Below are 22,079 nucleotides of genomic sequence, written 5' to 3' on the forward strand. Positions count from 1 at the left end.
ACTGTAAACCTTTTTTATTTATATAAAGTGTGGGTGAACCTAAACTGTATGGCTATGCTGTGGTTGCTGTAGGCTTTGCGTGTGTGCGGGGGGTCGGGGGGCCTCTATGTCCATTTTGCTTGGGGCCCCCAAATTCCTTCAAACGGCCCTGCTTACACTAAACTTACCCTTAAAACAATGCAATAAATATACACAGTACACACAGATATATTATGCGAACAGAACCTTTTATTTTGGATGTGATTAATCACGATTAATTGTTTGACTGCACTACTTTTTTCTTTTTCTTTAAGAATTAAGTGTACAATACTTTACTAAATGTAACAAATCTGTAATCTACAGCACTTTACTTCAATGCTGCAATCCTCAGATTTAAAGTTTGTGCTCTTTTAATTCAGATGAGAGGTCACATGTCATATCAATGTTCTATTACTCAATCAGCTTCACATGTCCAGTATGGATGCCAAAAACTTAACTGCACTGGCTGTGGGTAAAGACGAAAACACACGATTTTCACACTTAACAGAAGAGCTAGCTTTTATCACTTTATTGCATTTGACCTGGTTATGACATGGTGTGAGGTTAAAAAAGCCACAAAACAACGTGCCCTTTTATGGTGCACTTAATACTTGATACTAAAATCACTAATGTCCTTGGTTAATATTGTGGAACAATGGTGTTGTTGAGCCATGCAATTGTTTTCAGAGATAAAACCCCTGACTGGCTCAATAATTTTTTCTGCTGATTCAGTATGTCATGAAATGACCGAGAAGGTTTATGAGCACCTGGATTTGCCCATACTGGACACCGGACATAAGATCTAAAAAGCTAGTGTACTGCCATATCAAACGAATAGCTATTTTTTATTTTTAAAATAAACATGTAACCCATTACTGATGAAAATCCCTTATAAGCTTATAAAAGTAGATGCAGTCTAAAAAGTTTACTTCTTGTAAAAGGGCAAAGCAGCATTATGGGTATTTTACTATGTGACCTTAATTATGTGGTCACTTGTTTTTATAAACTGCTTATGCAATCCAGATCTGGTAAATTAGTGCATTCAATGTTACATAAATGATTAAAGCTAAAAATTAATAATGGATCAAATAAAATATCCCTACCTGAAACAGGATCATTGCAGAACAGTCATTCTCCTCTTTGCTCACATTCTTCTGAGGCATAATATTTCAAATACATCAAATAAAATAAAAAAAGAAATTACAAACTCGTGCATTTCTAAAATACAGAATGTTTTATTTGTAGAATACAGCATCAATTTAGCAAAAATAGTTCTATTATAGACAAAATCTACTTCGTCTTAAAAGTACAGTTTATAGTAACAGCATCTTCAAGACATGGGTACCAGCCAGAAAGTGTGCAGATAGCAAAAAAAAAAAAAAAAAAATTAACATGAAAAAAAAAAAAAAAAACTGACATATGTACTCATAATCAACAGGATGTTGTACAGAGAACTAGAGCTTCAAACATGCATTGCAACAATTGAAATAATACGCAATATGTTATTTTTGCATAAATAAACTACAAAAGGAAGTAAACATTTAAGCAGTGGGGAAAAATGACAGAAACATATTACGAACAAACACTCAAATGTGGAAATTTTCGATTGTGCTGGTTCTATGATGTAAACAGCTTTAAAAGGGTAGCCGGAAAAACACCTGTGGTTATTTTTTACTGTTCTGAAACACTAAACACTGCACAGTGAGCTTTAAGAACTCCCAAGACATTCAGGCACATGTACGGCCAATAAAACATCATCTCTACGAACTACAAGCGATGCTTCGCAAACAGAAAATGAGTAGTTTAGACTGGAAAAAGAGATTTGTAGTTTCTGTTTCCTTGCGTCCTTTTTTAGATGTGAATAATTTATTTTCTCAACTCCAGACACTGGTTTCCTGGCTACAGATTCAAACATTGTCTTACGAAATGGAGTGTTTACACTTGACACTCAGCATTAAATGTAATCTACGCAAATGTTATCAGTTGTTATCAAACATTATCAGAGGACAAAGGTAATCTACTGCCACGTGTATTAAATTAATGAGTTAAATAAAAAGAAGAAGAACAATCTCACATTATTTTGTTCAAAGATGGGCTTGAAACAAGATAGTAGAGCTAAATTCGATCTTATTTTGCATACCCATGGAGTGTTTGAACTGATATTACAGAAACATTTAATTAAACCATGTTTTCTTTTTAAGAAAAACTGTTGGTATATATTAGTATTTAACATTTCCTATGTAAGAAGTGGTCGATTTAATGAAGAATGTCTGATATCAGCATTTGATCCCTCTTTATCCCAAAGTAAGTCTTTGTCGCACTAATAATACAGATTCAGTCCACACTCAAAATACACAAGTACAGACAAACATAAACAAACAAAAGGCATTAGATCCCAATTATCTCATGTACCTCTGCAGTAGCTTTCTAATGTTGCTAGAAGTGTATTTATATACCATGTTGCAGTTCTTCACATTAACTTAACTAGGTAGGGATGTATTTGGTGAATCCAAACCAGTAATTTTCCCATGGGCTAAATGAACCTGCCACCTTGCTTTCCAACACTCTTGAAAGTGAGAATGATCCAGGCAGACAACCACAGACACACCGAATCGAACAAAGGGTGGGAGCGAGTCAGCGAGTCTAATCCGACTTGTCTTTTTTCTTTGGTGTAACTTTACCAGCCACTGCAGACCCCACTGCCCCGACACCTCCCGTCACCACGGAGACACCGCCTTTGACCAATCCCACTCCAGCTGCAGGAACGCTCGTCACAGCCGTCTTGGTCAGCTCAAAGCTCTTGCTGCCTACCCAGGCCACTCCCCCAAGGGTGGCACCCACCGCTCCTCTGGTGAGGTTGAACAGCCCGCCCGTCACTCTCCACACCACGCCTGCTTCAGTCTTAGGGTGGTCTTTCTCCAACTCTGAAAAATATTAGGGTAAACAGAAGTGTAAACGAGCTTTCAGATACAGAATTACAATAAATATTATTCAATAAAAATACTGATAATCTGCATGGTAAAACATAAATAATAAAAATGTGTATTGTAAAATAAATAATACAAAAATAATTTTTAGAATACAAGAAAATAAAAATAAGATGTTATCATGTTATGTTATTATATGTGTTTGTGTAAGTATTATTTATCCTTTTTTATTGAACAAAATGTAAGTACAAACCTTTAATGCATGCTTTTATTATTATTTATATTAAAATCTGACATTACATGAAAGCCATTCTTGCATGCATTAAGAATATTAAGTTAGACCAGACATAGACCAATTTTGTCTTTTTATGACTGATGAAGAGTATTTCGATGTTTAAGTGTTTAAAAGTAGATATGCAAAAAAAAAAAAAAAAAAAAGTTTGTTTGTTTTAGTTTTTTGACAAAATGAGTAAATAATTAGACAACAACAATCAAAATAATATCCACAGTACTTATGCATAGTTATTTATTATTTATAAAATGTAATATTCATAACAACAACAACAACAACAACAACAAATGAAACCACATGGCTTTCCCCCCAAGGTTTTGTCCAATAAGCAACTACCCAGAAACAACCAAGCAAAACTTATTTGGCAATGTAAAAAAACCAATGTATTCAAATCCATCCTTCCGATGGCTCATTAAACACCTTTTACAAATAAAATCCAGAGCAAACATAATTATCATCTCAATGCATCAGTGCAATTTTTCAGTTAAGAGCGTTAACTAAAGCCATGATTTTCAAATAATAGCCTTTATATAAGTTTTTTTTTTTTTCTCACTTAGTTGGTTATGTGAGACTTAAATCTTCAGGGCAGCATTTAAAAATCAGTTCACATCTAGGCCTGACACGGAGTAATACACTGAGCAGATGTGTTCTGAAACACACACACACACACACACACACACATGTTTGTTTTTGTGAAAAGTGGGGACATCCCATAGGCGTAATGGTTTTTATACTGTAGATACTGTATATTCTATCGCCATTCACCAACCCTACACCTAACCCTAACTCTCACAGGAAACTTTGTGCATTTTTACTTTCTCAAAAAAACTCATTCTGTATGATTTATAAGCGTTTTGAAAAATGGGGACATGGGTTATGTCCTCATAAGTCACCCTCCCCTTGTAATACCTGTGTCATACCCATGTCATTATACAGAGTTGTGTCCTGATATGTCACAAAAACATGCCCACACACACACACACACACACACTGTCTAAATGGCATCATCTTTCCCCTCTGTTGTTCCTTTCGCAGACTACAAGGAAAAAAAACACTCCTTTCCTTCCGGCAGACAACTAGCATTTACGCACCCCTCTGCGGATTGTGAACAGAAATGATATCTTTTACATTCGATCAATACTGTCTAGTACGGCATGGCTGGGTTGCACGATGAGCTCCCCGGTGAATCGATGTGCCGGCGAGAAGCCGTGTGAATGACAAGCAAGCACGTCTTCAGATGAGTCCCACGGGACGGCGGACGGCAAACTTCGCGGCACAGTCAAGGTCACCCCACACGTAGTCCGTGCGTGCGCGGATAAACAACAACTGATACATGCTGAGATCAACAGAACAAGCCTTGATGTGAAACACTTGTGAGATGCGACCAGACAGGAGATGAACAGATTTAACTAATGCCTGCTTTCCTTTTTTTTAACAGCCTCTCGCAAATGTGGAAATGTATTAATATGTATGAAACATGCCTACAAAGCTCTTGCTTCTACCAACACCATTTCTATACTGTGAGTTTCTCACTTTCAGAGTAGATTACGAACTGTGTGATGTTTTTTAATGATGTATGATAACTGGTATGCAGAAGCAATTTTAATCTGGATTTCTGTTTTTTGGCAAAACAAGGCAGCTGTTGAGAAGGTCAAGATAATAGTGGTAAACTGCCGTCATAGACGATGTTAGCCAGTAGAAATAACTAGCTCCTCCTGATTCCAGACATGTGATTAAGACCTAACTCTTGCCATCTGGGCCTGGGGAGATACAATTACGCTTTTCACGCTACCAAACCTCAAACCATTTTTATATTAAGCCCAAATAAGCAAAATCAGTGACGCATGTTGCAAAAAAGGAATGAGGTTATTTCCAATTAAAGAAGGGTAGACCAATTATAGTGGCTTATGTTTCTCTTAGGATAATAAGTAGGCCTGTACAGAATCTTTCCACATGGTGTGCCTCATAAAACTCAAGGAAAACTGATCATTCGTTCTTGTGTAAATTCTCATACAAAACTGTTTGTGAAGCCAATCTAATGTAAATCTATTTTTCGCAAATCCATTGTCATATAAACAGTGAAATTCATATCACAAGCAGTTTTTGTTTAAATTGTTCATAAAAACCATTCTAACTTAAAATGCGAAATTCATATAATAAAAAAAATAATTTGTGCACGAACTGTTTGTAGAATACATTCTAAACATAAGCAATTTTCTCTTATGTTCATAAGTGCATTCTAATGTAAACTCATATTCATATGATGAAAATGTAAGAATGGATGTTTGTAAAAGTGATTTTCATATAAATTGTTTTTAAATGCATGCTAATGTAAACTCATTCATATGACAAGTAATTTGCATATAATTTTTTTTTTTATTATTCAAATGTAAACTACTTCAAGTGACAAGCAAAACCAAAAATGGTCGTAAATCCATTCTAATTTAAATATGGGTGCACCGATTGCAATTTTCTTAGTCGATTCCAAGCTCAGATTTTTTTTTTTTTTTAAGTGACCTACCGATTCTGATCTTTGCCAATTTTTTTTCAAAAAATATAACTGACAGCTTATACAAACAAAAATACTTGTTTTCAATGCCAAAAAAATATATAATAATAATTAAACATTACAATTTCCCTAATCTGGACTGTTATACATTTTCTCTCAAAATAAAGTGCTCTGTGACTGGAAAGAGACATAATCAAGTTTGCAAATGACAGGCATTTTAATTCAGTAAAATTCAGTACAAGATGTACAATAACACTGCAGATAACCGGTAAAGACACTCTGCTACAGTACCATGCCATGAATGAAGTCCCATTAAACTAACAAGATGTAAATATTGTCTTGACTACATGCCCATGGATACTAAAATAACAAATGTGAAACAAATGAGTCTATAATTTGTATATATTGCATGCAAATAACGGTCATTAATAGCATCGTGTGACAATGCAATGTATGCAAAAATTCTGGATTGTCAGTCCAACACATAACCCACAAAATAAAATAGAATATGGCAGCCAAATAATAAGTCATCAACAACATACAGAAGACATCCGTCCTGCATAGTTAAACATTATATACGTCATATGAATCTCATAGACATTATAGACAACAACAAATCTGTGCACATCATGCATGATTTCTGATGAGAACAGAAAGGAAAGACCTCGGCCTAATCTGGTTTAACCCAATTACTGACCAAAATAATGGGATAATACATGTAGGATCTGACTGCAGGGGAGGAGAGAGACCACAGCGATGTGTTGGATGAATCATTTTTTACTGTTTAATCACATCGCTGCTGTGGATAACAACATTAAATAATATAGATCCGGGTTCATCAGCTTAAGTTATTAGTTAGACAGAATCGTTGTAATTCTGTGACTCTTAATGGACACAAATCTCATGCTAACGCATATATTAGAGTCGTGACTTTGTTTTCAAAACAATATGCATTTTAATGTTTCTTCAGGACAATGCCCTATAGACTTTTAATGTAAAAGCATTACTGCAAACATGATTTATGCATGTTTTACACATTGAAGACTTAAATTATTGTCTGTGACTTAAATAATTGATAGCATCCCGTAACCGGTCACATGTACGGATCGTGAAATATTATATTTATTTTTCTTCAGAATGAAATCATATATCCACTACAATTTGCACAGTAAACAGCATTGAGATTACACTGAAATACATTAATCCTCCACTATATGAACAATGTAAAAATGACCGAATCAACGCACACAACCACAAAACGCTAAACAGCTTGCTTGCTTTGGAAGAATTACCAATTTATTCTATTTGACCAGAGCCTTTGGGATCAATCCAATTATATAGCACATAGAAAATGTCAATTTGTCTTTAGATGGAGGAAAGAGAACAGTGACATTTGAAGGCTTAGATGGAAAGGTTAAGATATTCTGAGACAAGTTGAGCTCTTTCGAGAGCCGGCACGAGTTCTGTGGAGGGTGAGCATCAGTAGCTAAAAAACGTCTCAACAAGCCCGGTACAAAGGTTACCATGTTGGTCTTGACAGCTAAATAAACGAATACTGGGTAGAATATTTCACATGTCACTAATGCTTTTAAATGAGCCATGGAGTTCCACGGTCTCTGATGAACCAGAAATCAAATTGAGTAGGTTGTAGAACTGAAGAAAAAAAAAGAATTGACTCATTTTTCCCAGATTCCTTTCCCAAGTCACTCTAAACATTAATTTGAGTAAGAAGCCTGCAGCAAACTTAGATGAATAAAGTTTTAGGTTCCAAAAAGCCCCACCTGAAGTGAAATAAGTGGTCTCCTTGGTGCGCAGAGCGAGCTGAGGAAATTATCTGCACACACTTGAACATTCTCATAAGATCTGCTGGTGTCTGAAACCTGGCCTTAACTCGAATATGTTCCTGTCGAGGGCACCTTTAGATAACACCAACAATGCTGCATTCACAAACCGATAGGCAGAGAATGGAGATAATGTTTGAGAGAGAAGAGACAGATGAACTGCGTTTTCCTCCAGGAACCCACTCAGACAGGAACATTTTGTAAAAGAAAGAGGAACAAATAGGTCTGTAGTAAGAATGCTGGGGTCATTGGGGGCATAAAAAAGTCAACCAATCGTGGAGGAAACACCAAGACCGCATCTCCTGGAACAGATCTCATCTAATGGCGGGGTGTACAAAAAAGCCAACCAAGAGGTGCATTTTTGCATTATTACTGTAATTTGAGTGTTGCATACTCCGTCACAATGCTTGAATGTGGATTTAAAATTATGTAAAAAATATACACATTGTAATGGAATAAACGCATAAATGTCAGTGAATCACAAGTGTACTAATATCAAAAATAAAATAAAATAAAGCATTGAAAGGAAAACTGAGTAGTTTGTATAATTAATATTTTATTATATTTCACACCAACAACATGAAATCCGATTTTTTTTAATCCCTGCTTATTAATATTTTATCCACAAAACGAAAGGCATTTGGTCCAACCATCATTCATAAACATGTAGAATTGAAATTAAACAATGAGAATTTCACCTTCTAAAAAAAAAAAAAAAAAAAAAAGACAAGTATAATTTCAGGTTGGAAACATTCTGGAGTCTCCTATAACTTATATTTATGAATTAATAATTAATTTTATTTATTTAAAAAAATAAATAACTTGAAAATACATTTAAAAATGCTTTTAATATAATAATTAAGTCACTCAGCAAAATATTTTTTTTTTCTCTCCTCAAAACAGCAAACAAAAATTATAATCCATGGAAATCATTACAGTGTTCTCTATGTCAGAATGATTACAAAACTTAATTGTGTTTTAGGGCTACTAATGAAGACTTGAGCCTTTAATTTGCAAACAAGTTACTAAAGAGAGAGAGAGAGAGATTAAGGGTGTGTGAATCTGAGTCTGTGCAACCCTCAAAGGTGTTCGGCAGCAGCGTTTATACTAATATTGAAACTGTAAGTTTAACTGCTTCAAAAACGTCGCTGTTGTTACGTCCATGTTTAGGCTTTTCAGTTGCAAATCTACTTTACTGATAAAGTCGCAGGGCAGGGTTGACAAGTTTCGGTGCGTGTTTGATTCGCTCGTGTGCTGGACTGTGCTGTATGTGTGCAAGTTTTTATGAAAAAGAAAGAGAGAAAAGTGTGCGATTCGTAGATAAAACAGAATTTTGTGCGAGAAACATGAAAATAGCTTGTTTTTTGGTTTGCAATATCTTTATTTCAGTAGAACGTAGAAGTAGAAGTATTAGCAAGCAATACAGATAAAAACAAACAAATAAATAAAGTACGGTTTGTTGTAGCAGGGATTATGCACCATGACGCACATCCCATTTGGGGAGATGTATGACTAAAGTATTGAGCTTATTGTATGTACCAAACTGCCATCACTATAAAAACCAGTGATATAGTCCTGTGATTTAGACCTCCCTGACCTAAGCTGAATTGGATAGCCAAGAATCCATTCCCAACCAATCAAAGCTGTTCCTGAACGAGAGTAGGGCTGCCAGCCTCCGGCGTAAATCTGTCGCCTCTGTAAATTTATGAGTCTATATCAATACCCACATCATCTCTCTGTAGTGCTGAGAAATAATGGTGAAAATATTGTTCTCCTCACTTGGCACCGAGATTTACAGCGAGCGAGGGAGTGAATGAGAGCGAAAGAAATAAGAAAAAGAGTAGTGAGAGAATGTAGGGGGTAATCGGACCTTCCCCAGTGATAAAAACCCCCAGCGGGATTCTGTTCTCCGCAGCTCCAGTCCTCTCACCGACAAGAACCGTGTCAACTCCTTTTCTCTGAGGTCTCTATTTTTAATCCCTGTGCCCGTGTTGCCTAGGGCAAAACACAATGGAGGGTCAAGTTAAAATGAGGTTTCGCGAGAACGGCCTGGAAGGGAATGTACTGAATTACCATTGGACCTTGCTGGACATGGTGTTAGTACAAGAGAAGATGGGGGGAAAAAAGGGGGGTAAACATGGAAAAATTCAAAAATGGAGTGTACAAACATTGACGCACCAGTATGTTGACACAAATACGCATTAAAAATTACCTGGAGGAGTGTTCGCAAAACTCAATGGTAGCCGGCTTTGAAGAGCCCACCGCTGCTATGTTTAGAAGCTCCAATTCGATGACGAGCTTGGGCAATTATGGGACTGACAAAAAGTGGGCTGAAATGGAGTCTGAATGTGGCCTTTTTCCCTGCTGGCTCGATACAGCTGCATTAAATAAATAACTAAGTACCATGAACCACTTATTGGAAAGGTCAATGTTTCCACCGGTTGCGCAAGCTTGCGCGCATCTGACCTATCAGGACAGACACGTATGACACTTGAACCTTTGCGCTTACTCATCCCAGTCCTCCCAATGTAGGTTTGCCAATCCCGCTGTGCCAGGATCTGATAATGTGTGCAAATGAGTCACTCATGTCGTTTGCCTTGATATTTATATCGATGACGGAGACTATTGTGTGATTTCAAATGTCAGCGTATTGTAGTTGCTTCACAAGCCTGTGATGGAAGCCAATGGACGCTGCCTTGAAAATCCTAATAAAACCTTTAAAAGATGCATAAACATGTCCCTTCTCAGAAGAAAAAAAGCTGTTTTTATGAAAACATGCCTTGGAGAGTTCCTATGAAGTTCACTTGCTTACCAATGGCCTTTGTCATGATTTATTAGCCTGGCTCATACTATCACCATTACCCTAACATTTATAACCTATTAGCATCTCCATATTCATTATTATATTAACCTATAGCTCATAATATGTTCTTTAACCTATAGCTCACAATATCTTCAATAGCTTATTAACCTTGCTCATGATATCTTCATTAGCCTATTAGACTTTATTGCTTCAGTAGAAATACATTAATGCGACAAGTGAAAATGTATTAGCTAATACACACACCAAAAAGGAAAAGTGGAATGCAAGGACTAGCAAACCGACTTCAAGGATGAGCTGCTACGGTTTCTGCTAATTTACAAATTCAGAGAGGCTGAAGCAAGCAAATGTTACTTTGCCAAACAGACTGTGCAATTCATTTAGCTCTCAGTTATCCTCCAATCAAAACATTTAAATGTGCTGCTATCAGTCACAAGACGTCTGAGAACAAATCCTTAATGTCAAACAAGAGTACTGGACTACTAAAGAAACCTTGGAATATAGCCGTACAGACTATTTTTGGGGCATTTCTCTGGTGTTTTTTGTCTGTTTTGAAGTGTGGCAGTGTACTTTTCCGTTCAATGTCATTGTAAAGAGCAGCTCAGACATTCTGCCAAATATCTCCTTTCATGTTCCATTGAAAAAAATAAAATAATAATTATGAGCTTGGAACAACATTTTTAGGTGAACTGTCTCTTTAATATCGATTCTCTTAAACAGCCTTCAAACAAATCTTTTTACAGTACAACAACCAAGTGGTTTCAGTTCACAGTCCTCCGCAGCAGCAGATCGAAATGAAACACAATCTTACTCCTTCAAAAAAGATAACCATTCGATCTTGCTTATATATAAAAAAACTGGTGGAAAAGCTCTACTTTTAGCCACCCCGTGCCTGAAATTGTGATTCTATGACCCTCAAACCAAGGCCTGCATTTTTATCTCAGTGTTATGACACTGATCTCAGATCAGACATCCCTCTTTCATAAGAAATTATAGTCAGAGGATAGCAAAAACAGTACCCATCTAGATTCAGCAGTGTGACACTAATAATTCAAACAGTCTCTATCTTCCCCAGATGGATTTTGCTGCTATAAAGTGTGTGATTGACAGGCGGATGAGACACGCTTGCACTTCAGTAGCTACAGATGGAGGGAAAAAATCGTGCCTGTTCCTGCTGAGCTTATTGGAGGAGAACCTGGCTTGCGGTTCCTGCCCTGTCCTGCTTTTCATGTCAGACTCTGTGCTTTGGGGATTTAGAAAGACACATCAATGCACAGGAAAAGTCTCAGAGCATGCTGAAAGAAGCCACGTACATTGGACCTTACCATCCGTAGATGAAACAGCAAGTGTAACTGGAATTTGCGGTACAGACTCTGAAATATATATCAAAGAGCGAAGCTTTTAAAAGTGGAGATCTCTCATATCACACACATCAAAGGGTTTAGGTTGCATAATGTTTGGACCTGCAACACTGTGACCATTCAATGCAGAGCGCTTCATTTAAGACATCCCCACCCTGAGCATGTCTCTTGAATTATACATCAAGCAGATGGTGTGCAGAATCGTCAAGGTAAGACCTTAAATAATTCAGTGCAGGCAAACCCCCAGTTCACCTCCTACTGCATTTTTTTTTTTTGTTTACCGTTTTTCCGATCAGGGATTTGCAATGATAGCAGTGTGCAACAACACCCCAATGAGAGATTCTGCTGACCGGGGGTGAGACATGCACAAAATAACTTTATTATGCTTTCATATTAGAGAGGACAGATGTTCCTTTTTCATCTGGCTTATGCTAGGAGTCTCAATATCAAAAGCAGCTTTGACTGAAGCACCAACATGATTGCATGGAAATGCAGGAATTGCTTTGACAATGATCCAAGTCATCCTTAGTCGAATGTACAGTTTAGTCTATACTGTATATAAATAATTATAAAATAATGCAATTTAAGTGGTAAATTATATAGTATATTTTACATTATATAGTACATTTACATTATATTAAATTAAACATTATATTTAGGGGTGAACAATAAATATCGGCCGATAATTAATGCGCATGTCGTCAATAAAGCCGGTTCTCTAATCAGCGGTAAATTCCATCAGGTGCGTGATTTCACTTAGAGCAGCGTTTACTACACAGAGACGTTGTTAACTGACAAACTGCGCAAATCCACGTTTATTATCAGCGCTGATTTGCGCAGCTTGTCAGTTAAAAATGGCTCTGTGTAGTAACCGCTGCTCTATGTGAAATCATGCACTTGACGGAATTTACCGCTGATTAAAAAAAAAACGGCTTTACTGATGAGATGTGCATTAATTATCGGCCGATATTTATCTACATTTATTAAAACAATACTATACATATAAATGCATTTATAAAATAATGTAAATGTAATGTTAATGATGAATAAATTAACATTTTCCTGGCAAGAACAGAATTATTGGACCTGGTGGATGATTACATTGAGCAAAAAAAATAAATAAAGAAAATAATTCCTATTGAGGGGGAACCAGGACCAGGTTATCATAGAGACCTGTGGGTGGGTTCTTAATCTTATGACTTGGGATACATATTAATGACCGGTTTTCATGTCAAGAAACGGGGTTTTAGTCGACCCATGGGCTTTGCGGTGTCCTGATTTAATCTTTCATAGTAAGCAACACAGTGCTGAGGACAGGTGTCAGCAAGAGAGACAGAGACAGCGAGACAGAGAATGAGTAAAAACCAGAATGACAAGAGTTAGTTAGTGAGGAAAAGAACAGAGAAAGCGAGAAAGAGAAACAGAGAGAGGGAAAGAGAGATGTAAAGAGGAAGCTGTAATGAAGTGTCATAATTTACCAGTCATACTACAGATGGCAAGTCGGCTCCTTGCTGCTTTTCATTGTTCTTTGCCAAAGAGCTGGTGGAGAGCAACTGTCAGTCCTTTGAAAACAGCCGTAGAGAGAGATGCATTCACTCAACCTGTCATTTCACCCACCATTATGTTCCCGTTCTAAAAAAAAATGATTTCTGCTCGTCATGGCAGAAGAAATAATTGGATGTGAAAAGCGTGGTCACATTCGGGTCAGAGACAGCCTTTGCCTTTCTTAAATTAAATCCAAACTGTTTGAATGTGATAAATTTCTGCCTGTCCCTTTTTCATTCCTTCTGTACTGCTGGATATTCATATTATTTTTCTGAATATTGCTCGTATTATCATTTTCAGAAATGGTCCGTTCCTTCCACCCACAATTTCCTGAGAGGACGCTTTCATGACATGAATCCTCACCCCATAAAGACATAAAGGACAACAAAATATTTTTTTTACTGATCTAATGAAACCTATTGATTTTCTATGTCCCCTTTAAAGTCAGCCATTGCGGAAAGAGACAGAAAAATCTCAGATCGCATTGTAAAAAAAAAAAAAAAGGTTCACCCTGGAGCAGTCATAAGTCCTTTTGCTATAGAGCAAAAGCTTCTGAGAAAATCTTTAGGTTGGCCTGTGTTTTTACAGATAATGAAATGGCCTGTAAAACTAGCTGATGTGCATCATTCCTGATGGCTTCTGAGTTTCGGTTTTGAGCGTAAGAGACGGCCCAGCATTAGTGTGCATACTGTATAATGGCCTGAAAACTTCACACTTCATTTGGTTTGTTCAAGTGACAAAAGTCTCCCTGTGATCAAACAAGCATGGAGAGCCGTCGACTGCAGATGGTGCCCACGGCCACTGTCCTAAGTAAATTGACAATATCTATTTGTGTGTACCTAGGTGCCTAGTTGGTATGCATTTCTGGTTTGTTACACTGGACAGGTTCCATTAATCTCTGGCCATTAAAGCTCAGAGGCTCGAGGGGCAGGAGCTTAGAGAACAACTGTAGTTGTGCCCAAAAAAAAATAGCAGAATAAAACAACAAAGGCAGCCACATATAGTTAAAGGTAATGTTTTTTTTTTCTTCATTAGTAAATAATTTTGTTCTATACAAGCTTAAAGGTTTAAGCTTAAAAATGACAGTTCTATCATCATTTGTTCAACCTCATGTCGTTCCAAACCTGTATGACTTTCTTTCTTCAGTTGAAATGGAGTAAATGACAGAATTTTTATTTTTGGAGGAATTATCCCTTTAATATATATATATATTTTAATTATATATTAGTATTATAAAACTGGATTGCCATCTGACTGCATTTAACACTATATATATATTTTTGTTTCTTCACTGTATTGTTTTGTTTTAAATATTTCTATATAGTTTTTATTCATTTTTTTTTTGTTTCAGGCTTAGTTTTTGTTATTTTAGTACAACAAGTTTAAATAAAAATGAGAAAATTTGCTTTGACAGCTAGCTGAAATAATAATAATAAAAAAAATACTATAAAGTTTATTATAAGTTAATAATCTTTTTTTATTTCAAGAAACTTTTTCTAATGGTTTTAGTTATAGTTAACTATAATAACCCTTCCCTGTTCATAGGTTGATTTAACTGAAAAGTGTTAGACTCCGATGTTATCAAAACTTTGCCCAACATGTTAACACTGGCTCAATCAATAGTGTGAGTTTGGGGGCGGAGCCATGTGTTGGGCCAACCAGGAAGGAAACCTTTTTGAAAAGTCATTACTTTTGCAATTTGTTGACACTAGTTGTGCAGAAACGACCCACTCCATCTTAAAATGATGATGGATATGATGGATATAGCAGGTGTCGGATAGCAGAACAAAAATAACCGTCCAATAGAATCAGTTTTAACATTAACTAGACAAATTATAAAATCTACACCAAATTACCTGGAATTTAATTTACCTACACAGGGAGGATGCAATTTATTTTGCACCACAACATCTGATAATTCTTAAGTAATCCATCTACGCCAACCTACTTTTAATTAAACGCATAACTTACTATGAAAAACAAGTTGCAAGACTGAACCTGAAACTACTGGCTTCTTTCCGCACTCGAACCGATCCATCATCCCGTTCGGGGCTCTTTGAACAGCGCATATGTTGATCTGTGTTTTCGGCTATGGGGACCTAATGAAAACGGCGAGGCAGAACCACAGGTGGACGATGCACCGGGAGCCTCGTGCGGCTGATAGTCCATCCATCATCCTTTTACACAACATCAGATTGAGCCCCTCATGCGCACTGGATCTGTCAGGATGATGGAACAGGCGCACAGCTCCAAGCAAACAGGACAGAAGTGCACAAACTCAATAAAACATAATTTTGTAGCTATTATTAACTTGATTCTTTTCTTTATGACACAAAGGCAAGATTTATTTAATTTCAGCTGCTCTCTCAGGCAAATACACACCTTGAATTGTAATTGCACAGGGCGGTTTGAAAGATTGCTGGGTTTGTGCTTGGGTGAGGTTAGATGAGAAGCTCAGCATCAGGCTACGTGTGGCTACAGCAGCAAAATACAGGTTGGCGGTCCTGTCTGGAGTGCTGAATACAGTTATGTACATAGACAGTTTGGTTATGAAAGAGTAACAACTGCATTCTGTGCCCAAAGTAAAGTAAATTTGAAAATCAAAACCGAATTGTGATAATTTATTGAGACTAGTAAAAATGTTATTCAACTCAAATACTTTCCTTTGTGCTTTTGTTTGCCAAAGACAACAGCAAAATGTACCTGAACAAATGCACTTCTAAGTGAATAAACATACTTTTCTACTGAATCTCTTTTTCGCCGATGAATCTACAGTTTTTTTTTCTGAATTAATTGTGATTAGATAAAAATATGTATCATATCTCATGAACTAATGGCAATAAAAGTTGTTTTATCGAGTTGTCTTCATGGGCTAACCGTGAGCAGAGCAGTGCAGTCTGATTCGAAAACAAATTAACCAATTATTTTTAGACAATTAAAACAGGGTTATTATAGTTTTTATAACAAAATGGCAAAAAATAAATAAAAATACAACTAAAGCCACAATTTTAATAATAATAATAATAATAATAAAAACATACTTTTTATTTCAGCTAATTACCAAGGAAACATTTCTCATTTTAATTTCTTTATAACTTGTATCAAATTACACTAATATAGGAGTATCATAGTATCATTTTTAAATTATATTTTAAATCTGAATATAATCCACTACTACTTTGTTAGTGTTTTAAACCATTTGACCACAAAATGTATGTGTGTCCCTGGAGCACAAAATGAGTATTAAGTCGCTGGGGTATATTTGTAGCAATAGCCAAAAATTCATTGTACGGGTCAAGATTATAGATTATTGTTTTAGGCCAAAAGTCATTACGATATTAAGTAAAGATCATGTTCCATTATGATATTTTGTAAATTTCCAACTGTAAGTATATCAAAACTTAAAGAGCCACACAGATGGGAAATCAAAAATTACCTGTATTACAGTGTATGATGTAGCTGTCCATCTGTGTAAACAATGTGCAAATAATTAAACTAAAAAATAAACGATTTATAAAGTTATTGGCTTCTAAAGTAAGGAGTCGACCCCCCCCCCCCCCCCACAGATGCTCTGGTTGGTGTGAGAGCATCATGTCGAGGAGACAGTGTGTTTTTAATTGTAAAGGCAAGTTTGTTTTATTTTCACTGCCAAAGAATGAAGATCAGAAGAACCAATGGCTAAAATTCATTTTTACCACAATACCAGAGCAGTACAACAAATCCCTTTTGTTGTGTTCACAACATTTCACTGATGACTGCTTTTCTAACCTCGGTGAGTACAGCGGGATTTTCAAAGCGTTTGGCCATAAAAGAGGGTTCATTACCAACTTTATTTAGAACAACGAGCATCTCCGAATCACAACGCGAAGTATGATTATGAAGTTATGTGTCTGTTTTCTCCCGAGCGTCTTATCAGTATGTCTGCAGCCTGTCTGCGCTGATCGTCATGTACAAACACGTCATTAAAATGAAGTGTAACTCTGTGAATACTCAACGAAGAGATATGAGAGAGATATCTATAGAAAGCTTGACATGTCTACTTTAAAACTAAACAAGTGCTGCTAACAGATATTCTGTGATAAAGTAATCCATATGAAATGGCATGTCTGTTATTCATGTCTCCCTTGTTATATCTAATGTGACCACGCCCCCGCACTGAACGCGCTATTCAGATTCAAACTGAAGCGCGCGGCTTGAATACACCCACACAGAAGAAAAAGCAGCGAGATGTTCAAGTGTTTATTTTACTGTTTGCTTCGTGGTGAGAGGAATAAGACATAATTCACCCCAAACAGATGCTAACGCATAGTTTACCGTGGAGGTGTGTGCGGAACAACCAATCAAACCTGACTATGTTAGTTGACCAATCAGAACACAGTATGCTACCGAAAGGTGGGGTTTAAGGAAACTGAATCTTTTGAACAGCTTCGCGCGAACCGTTTGGGGATCTCTGAGAATTGAGGTAATTTTAAAATGATATTTTGACAAAATGACAATGTTTTTTAACCTTGGATGGATTTAAACCTAATGTACAGGACTTATAAACAGTGATAGGAAGCTTAGAATTTTCATCTTACTGGCTCTTTAATTTTTGATTAGTAATATGCATTGCTAAGAACTTCATTTGGACAACTTTAAATGATATTTTCAGATTCCAGATTTTCAAATAGTTGTATCACGGCCAAATACTGCCCTATCCCAACAAAGCATTCATCAATGGAAAGCTTATTTATTCAGATGGTGTATAAATCTCAATTTCGAAAAATCGACTGGTTTTATGGTCCAGGGTCGCATATGATGAATATCAACAAGGTAATGAAAAATGTCAGAAAAAGGGGGTATCGTGCAGTCAAGGTGCGAGGCAAAAGAAAACAAAAAGCACAGAAACTGAACTAAACCGAGTTTTTGGCATTCTGACTGTGAGGATGAAATGCAAATTAAAGTGCTTTGAGACATTTCCTACAGTCACAGGTTGCTATAGTTACAGGTATTATGAGACAATTTAAGACTCACACCTGCTAATAAATACAGCTGTCAATCCCAGCAAGGACTGTGTGAACGTATCCAATCATATGCTCAAAAACAGGCCATGAAAGTCAAAGCAGTACTGTAATTACTCTGTCAAAAATCTCAGTTAGCTGATATTTTACACATTTGGATCAACAGAATCAATGACATACATAAAAACACTTAGACAGGGTATGGATGTCTAAATGGACACCTCAACGAGTAGTGCTTCAGATAAACAGTGGAACCAGAAGCTCAAATTAGCTGACAGACTGAATCTATGGTGTTGTATTTCTCAGGTTTACGTCAGTTCCAGCCTGTTCGCTCAGAAGTGTCAAATAAAGTGTCAAGATCTGTTGTGTGCTTGCAATCTAACCTTGATTGAATTTCGCCGTCCCACTCTTGCACTAAAACACTACAGGACATAATTGTGAAACAACTATGTTCACCAGCCATAATTTGCTGAAAATTACCACCCTGGCTTTCGTTCTGTCCTCACATTTGACATTTACAGACGAGGCAACTGTACAAGCTTGAGAAGTAAAAATCAAAATCAGGTGCAAATGTTGCATCAACAGAAGAAACGGTCTGTAAACCGTACACTGTCTACAGCAGCGTGAACGCCTCTGTGAGGACCGCTCCATTTTGGCTCCATTTTTCCACATGAATATTAGCATGTGTACTAGCCTGTCTGGTCCCACTCCAAATCCTCTGTGACTATGTCTGACCTCAGTCGACCATACGCCCTAAAGGGACTCATTCTGTCTACAACACTTCAGGAAATAAAACTTACTGGCTTGATAAAACATATACATGGCTTCTATAGTGGTTCCCAGCATCAAAGATGGACAGCATCTCAATGATATGATAAACTATTTCAGAATCTGCACTGAGGTAGCAGCCAAAAGGCCAGAGAGCAGGCGTCTGCTGTTATGCAATCACCTGCGATGCACTGGTGGGCAGCAGACACAGAGCATCTCAAAGCAATTTATATCAGCCATTTAAACTAAAGAGGTTGTTTCTGGCAAAGCAGCGGCATCAGAGCCTTCACCTCGAATAGACTTTTCATAAAGAGCTTTGTTTCTTTGTGCCATCCCTGCATGTACAGATCAAATAGCACAGAGAACAAAGAGAGGACATTGATCATGGTTTGAGCACAAAAGCCCACTTTAACTTAAACTTGTAGAGTTTAGGTATTAATAGAGCCTACGTGCCCGTTATTAACTACAGATGCAGTCCCGTGTGTCCCACAGAACACCTGCAGGTCTTTCTGCGAAGTGGAAAGATGAATGGATTTAGGAATTGTACTTATCTTCGTTCATTGTAGCACTCCAAATATTAAGAGCGATTTTTAACTACAGAAATCTTTATTCATCTTATGTTGGCCAGTGTGGCCCTCTGCAGATCACTGTACTTTACTACAACATTAAAAAGTAATAGATGGTGTATTCATTTTTTGACCAGATTTCCATGAGGATTTCTGTGCATTTTAAAATCAGTGTTAATTAGGTGGACAAAATCAGTGATTAGAATCACTTATGAATATTTTTTTTTTTTTTTTTCACCAGGGACACCTTAAATTGACAGTAAAGACATTTATAGTGACACAAAACACTTTTATTTCATATAAATACTGTTTTTTTTTACTTTCTATGTCAAAAATTCCTGAAAAAATAAAAAGGATAAAAATATTAAGCAGTATTGATATTTAATATTAAAAAATTTTCATAAAATATATATTTTTAAAGTTTCTTGAGAATGATTACTGAATGATCGTGTAACACTCAAGACTTTAGCAATGGACGCTGAAAATGATTGATTTTCCATCTCAGGAATAAATGACATTTTAAATAAACTAAAATAGAAAATAGTTATTTTATACTGTAATAATTGAATTTTTCTCAATATTACTGTTTTCATTGGATTTTTGATTTAAAAAAATGCAGCCTTGGTCATAAAAAATACTTGTTGAAAATACATTTTTCTTTAGAAAAAAAAAATATATATATACTATACATTTCTAGACATCTGAACTTTTGAAAAGCCTTTTGTTACACAACAGAAATCTTTAAAATAAACCAATGGGGGAAGAAAAGTGACAAATTATGAAAGACTTCAGTGCTTGTTGTCTAAAATGTAATATATATATATATATTCCTTTGTACTTTCATATGAAGTGACCTAAATACATAAACAAAAAAGGTTTTGTGGCCACATCAGCATTAAATGTTAAATAAATACATAAAAACCTTTTTGGATTAAAAAAAAAAACATCCATGTACACATTACACCAAAATAAATGCATTCAATAACATATCCCAATTAATATTCCAGAACACAATAAGCATGAATAAAGCTGAACATACCCTCAGGTGGTTCTTCACGCAGGTAAGGTGGGAGTTCTTCATTGTTAGGGTCAACAGGTGCGTCCTCGATCACCTCAGTCTCTGCACTTGGGCCCTTCAGTTAACATGATTACACAGTTCACACTGTCAGTACATAAAAACACACGCTACAATACAAACAATAACAGTCATTCCTGTTATGCTGTACATTTTCATGTACCCCAAGTCAAGTCTTATCATATCTGTTAAAATATTATATCATATCTGATAAAATATTAAACTCACTATTTTAAAAGACCATCATATTATATTTGTTATTCTTTATATCATATAGTTATTTTACCATTTTAGTTATTCTTAGTAGCCATATTGGTTTTACAAGATAAGTTACACGCAGTCATACCTACATGTGAACTTTGATAGTTGCTAAACAAGGACCAATGACATCATTAACCTTGCAAGAAGTGACATCAATTTGGTGGGCAATCATTGCAAGTACGAATAATTAATAAAAATACATTCAATGATTTCAGTGATGTTTTGTAATATTACTTTTGTTCCACTCTAAAACTTCCCATCATGTATCAAATATAAAAATTAATTTCAAGTTGATACCCTCACTTAATTTAATTGCCAATCCATCACTAAACAATTGCTTTTTAATTTATCATCTTGTCAGGGATTCTTGTCATTGTGTAAATCAAGTAATAATTAGATTTTTTTTTTTTTTTCTAAGTTCAAATGTTTGGGCACATTTATGTAGTGCAAATGTATATGATACGTCTTCAAATTACAAACAAAACATACTTATTTCTGCAAAGTTATAGAAAGCAGAAGATACTGCATAGCAGGAATGACCCAATTACAACATTAATCATCATAATCATCATCTCTTCCCTTGTACAGCCTGTGATGCAGCTAAAATCATAAACTTTATGGCTGCAAAAATAAATAAAAGTACAATTGCATAGCTCATACAGTGTATTTTGCACTATTTATTTATCATGCTGATGAAATATTACGTTATATCTATGGGCATCGACTTATCGTCAGCTGCCAATCTATCTATTTATCAGAGCGAGATAACACAACATCTATCTATCCGATGGAGCCGCGTTTAATGGCACAGTATCAAAAAGGCCCGTATGTAAATATAACTATTCAACCGTTTGTGCGTGCAGAATCATGTAAGAACAGGTTTGCCTTTATACAGTCTCGCAAAACAAACCAAATACTCCACTCACCTTCATTACTGAGGCTATTAATACAGACGTACTTTAAAAAGTGCGTCTCTGCACTTCAATACTGACGGACGCGCAAAAACGTAGAATGGAAATAGCGCTTAATACGAAATAAATACAGCGTTTGCTGCGTTTTTTCATGCGTATTTAAGCGGATGTGACGTTGGCATGT

At 36.1% G+C, this 22,079-nt stretch overlaps 1 protein-coding gene across 1 annotated transcript; it reads right to left on the reverse strand.

Moving 5' to 3' along the window:
• Positions 1-1,233: 1,233 nt before the first annotated feature.
• Positions 1,234-22,079, reverse strand: LOC127947497 (transmembrane protein 263-B-like). Its single transcript, XM_052544660.1, has 3 exons — positions 21,911-22,079; positions 20,688-20,781; positions 1,234-2,942 (listed from the first exon to the last, which is right to left on the reverse strand). Exons 1-3 carry the CDS (start codon positions 21,914-21,916, stop codon positions 2,662-2,664), a joined length of 381 nt encoding a protein of 126 aa, XP_052400620.1. The 5' UTR covers positions 21,917-22,079; the 3' UTR covers positions 1,234-2,661.

The sequence above is a fragment of the Carassius gibelio genome, chromosome A25 (genome assembly GCF_023724105.1).
Source record: "Carassius gibelio isolate Cgi1373 ecotype wild population from Czech Republic chromosome A25, carGib1.2-hapl.c, whole genome shotgun sequence".
In the NCBI taxonomy this organism is placed as follows: domain Eukaryota; kingdom Metazoa; phylum Chordata; class Actinopteri; order Cypriniformes; family Cyprinidae; genus Carassius; species Carassius gibelio.

Excerpts from the sequence above, each read along its gene's own strand:
- LOC127947497 (XM_052544660.1), bottom strand. Across the intron at positions 2,943-20,687 it reads GCGTGAAGAACCACCTGAGG|AGTTGGAGAAAGACCACCCT; the intron begins GTATGTTCAGCT and ends AATATTTTTCAG.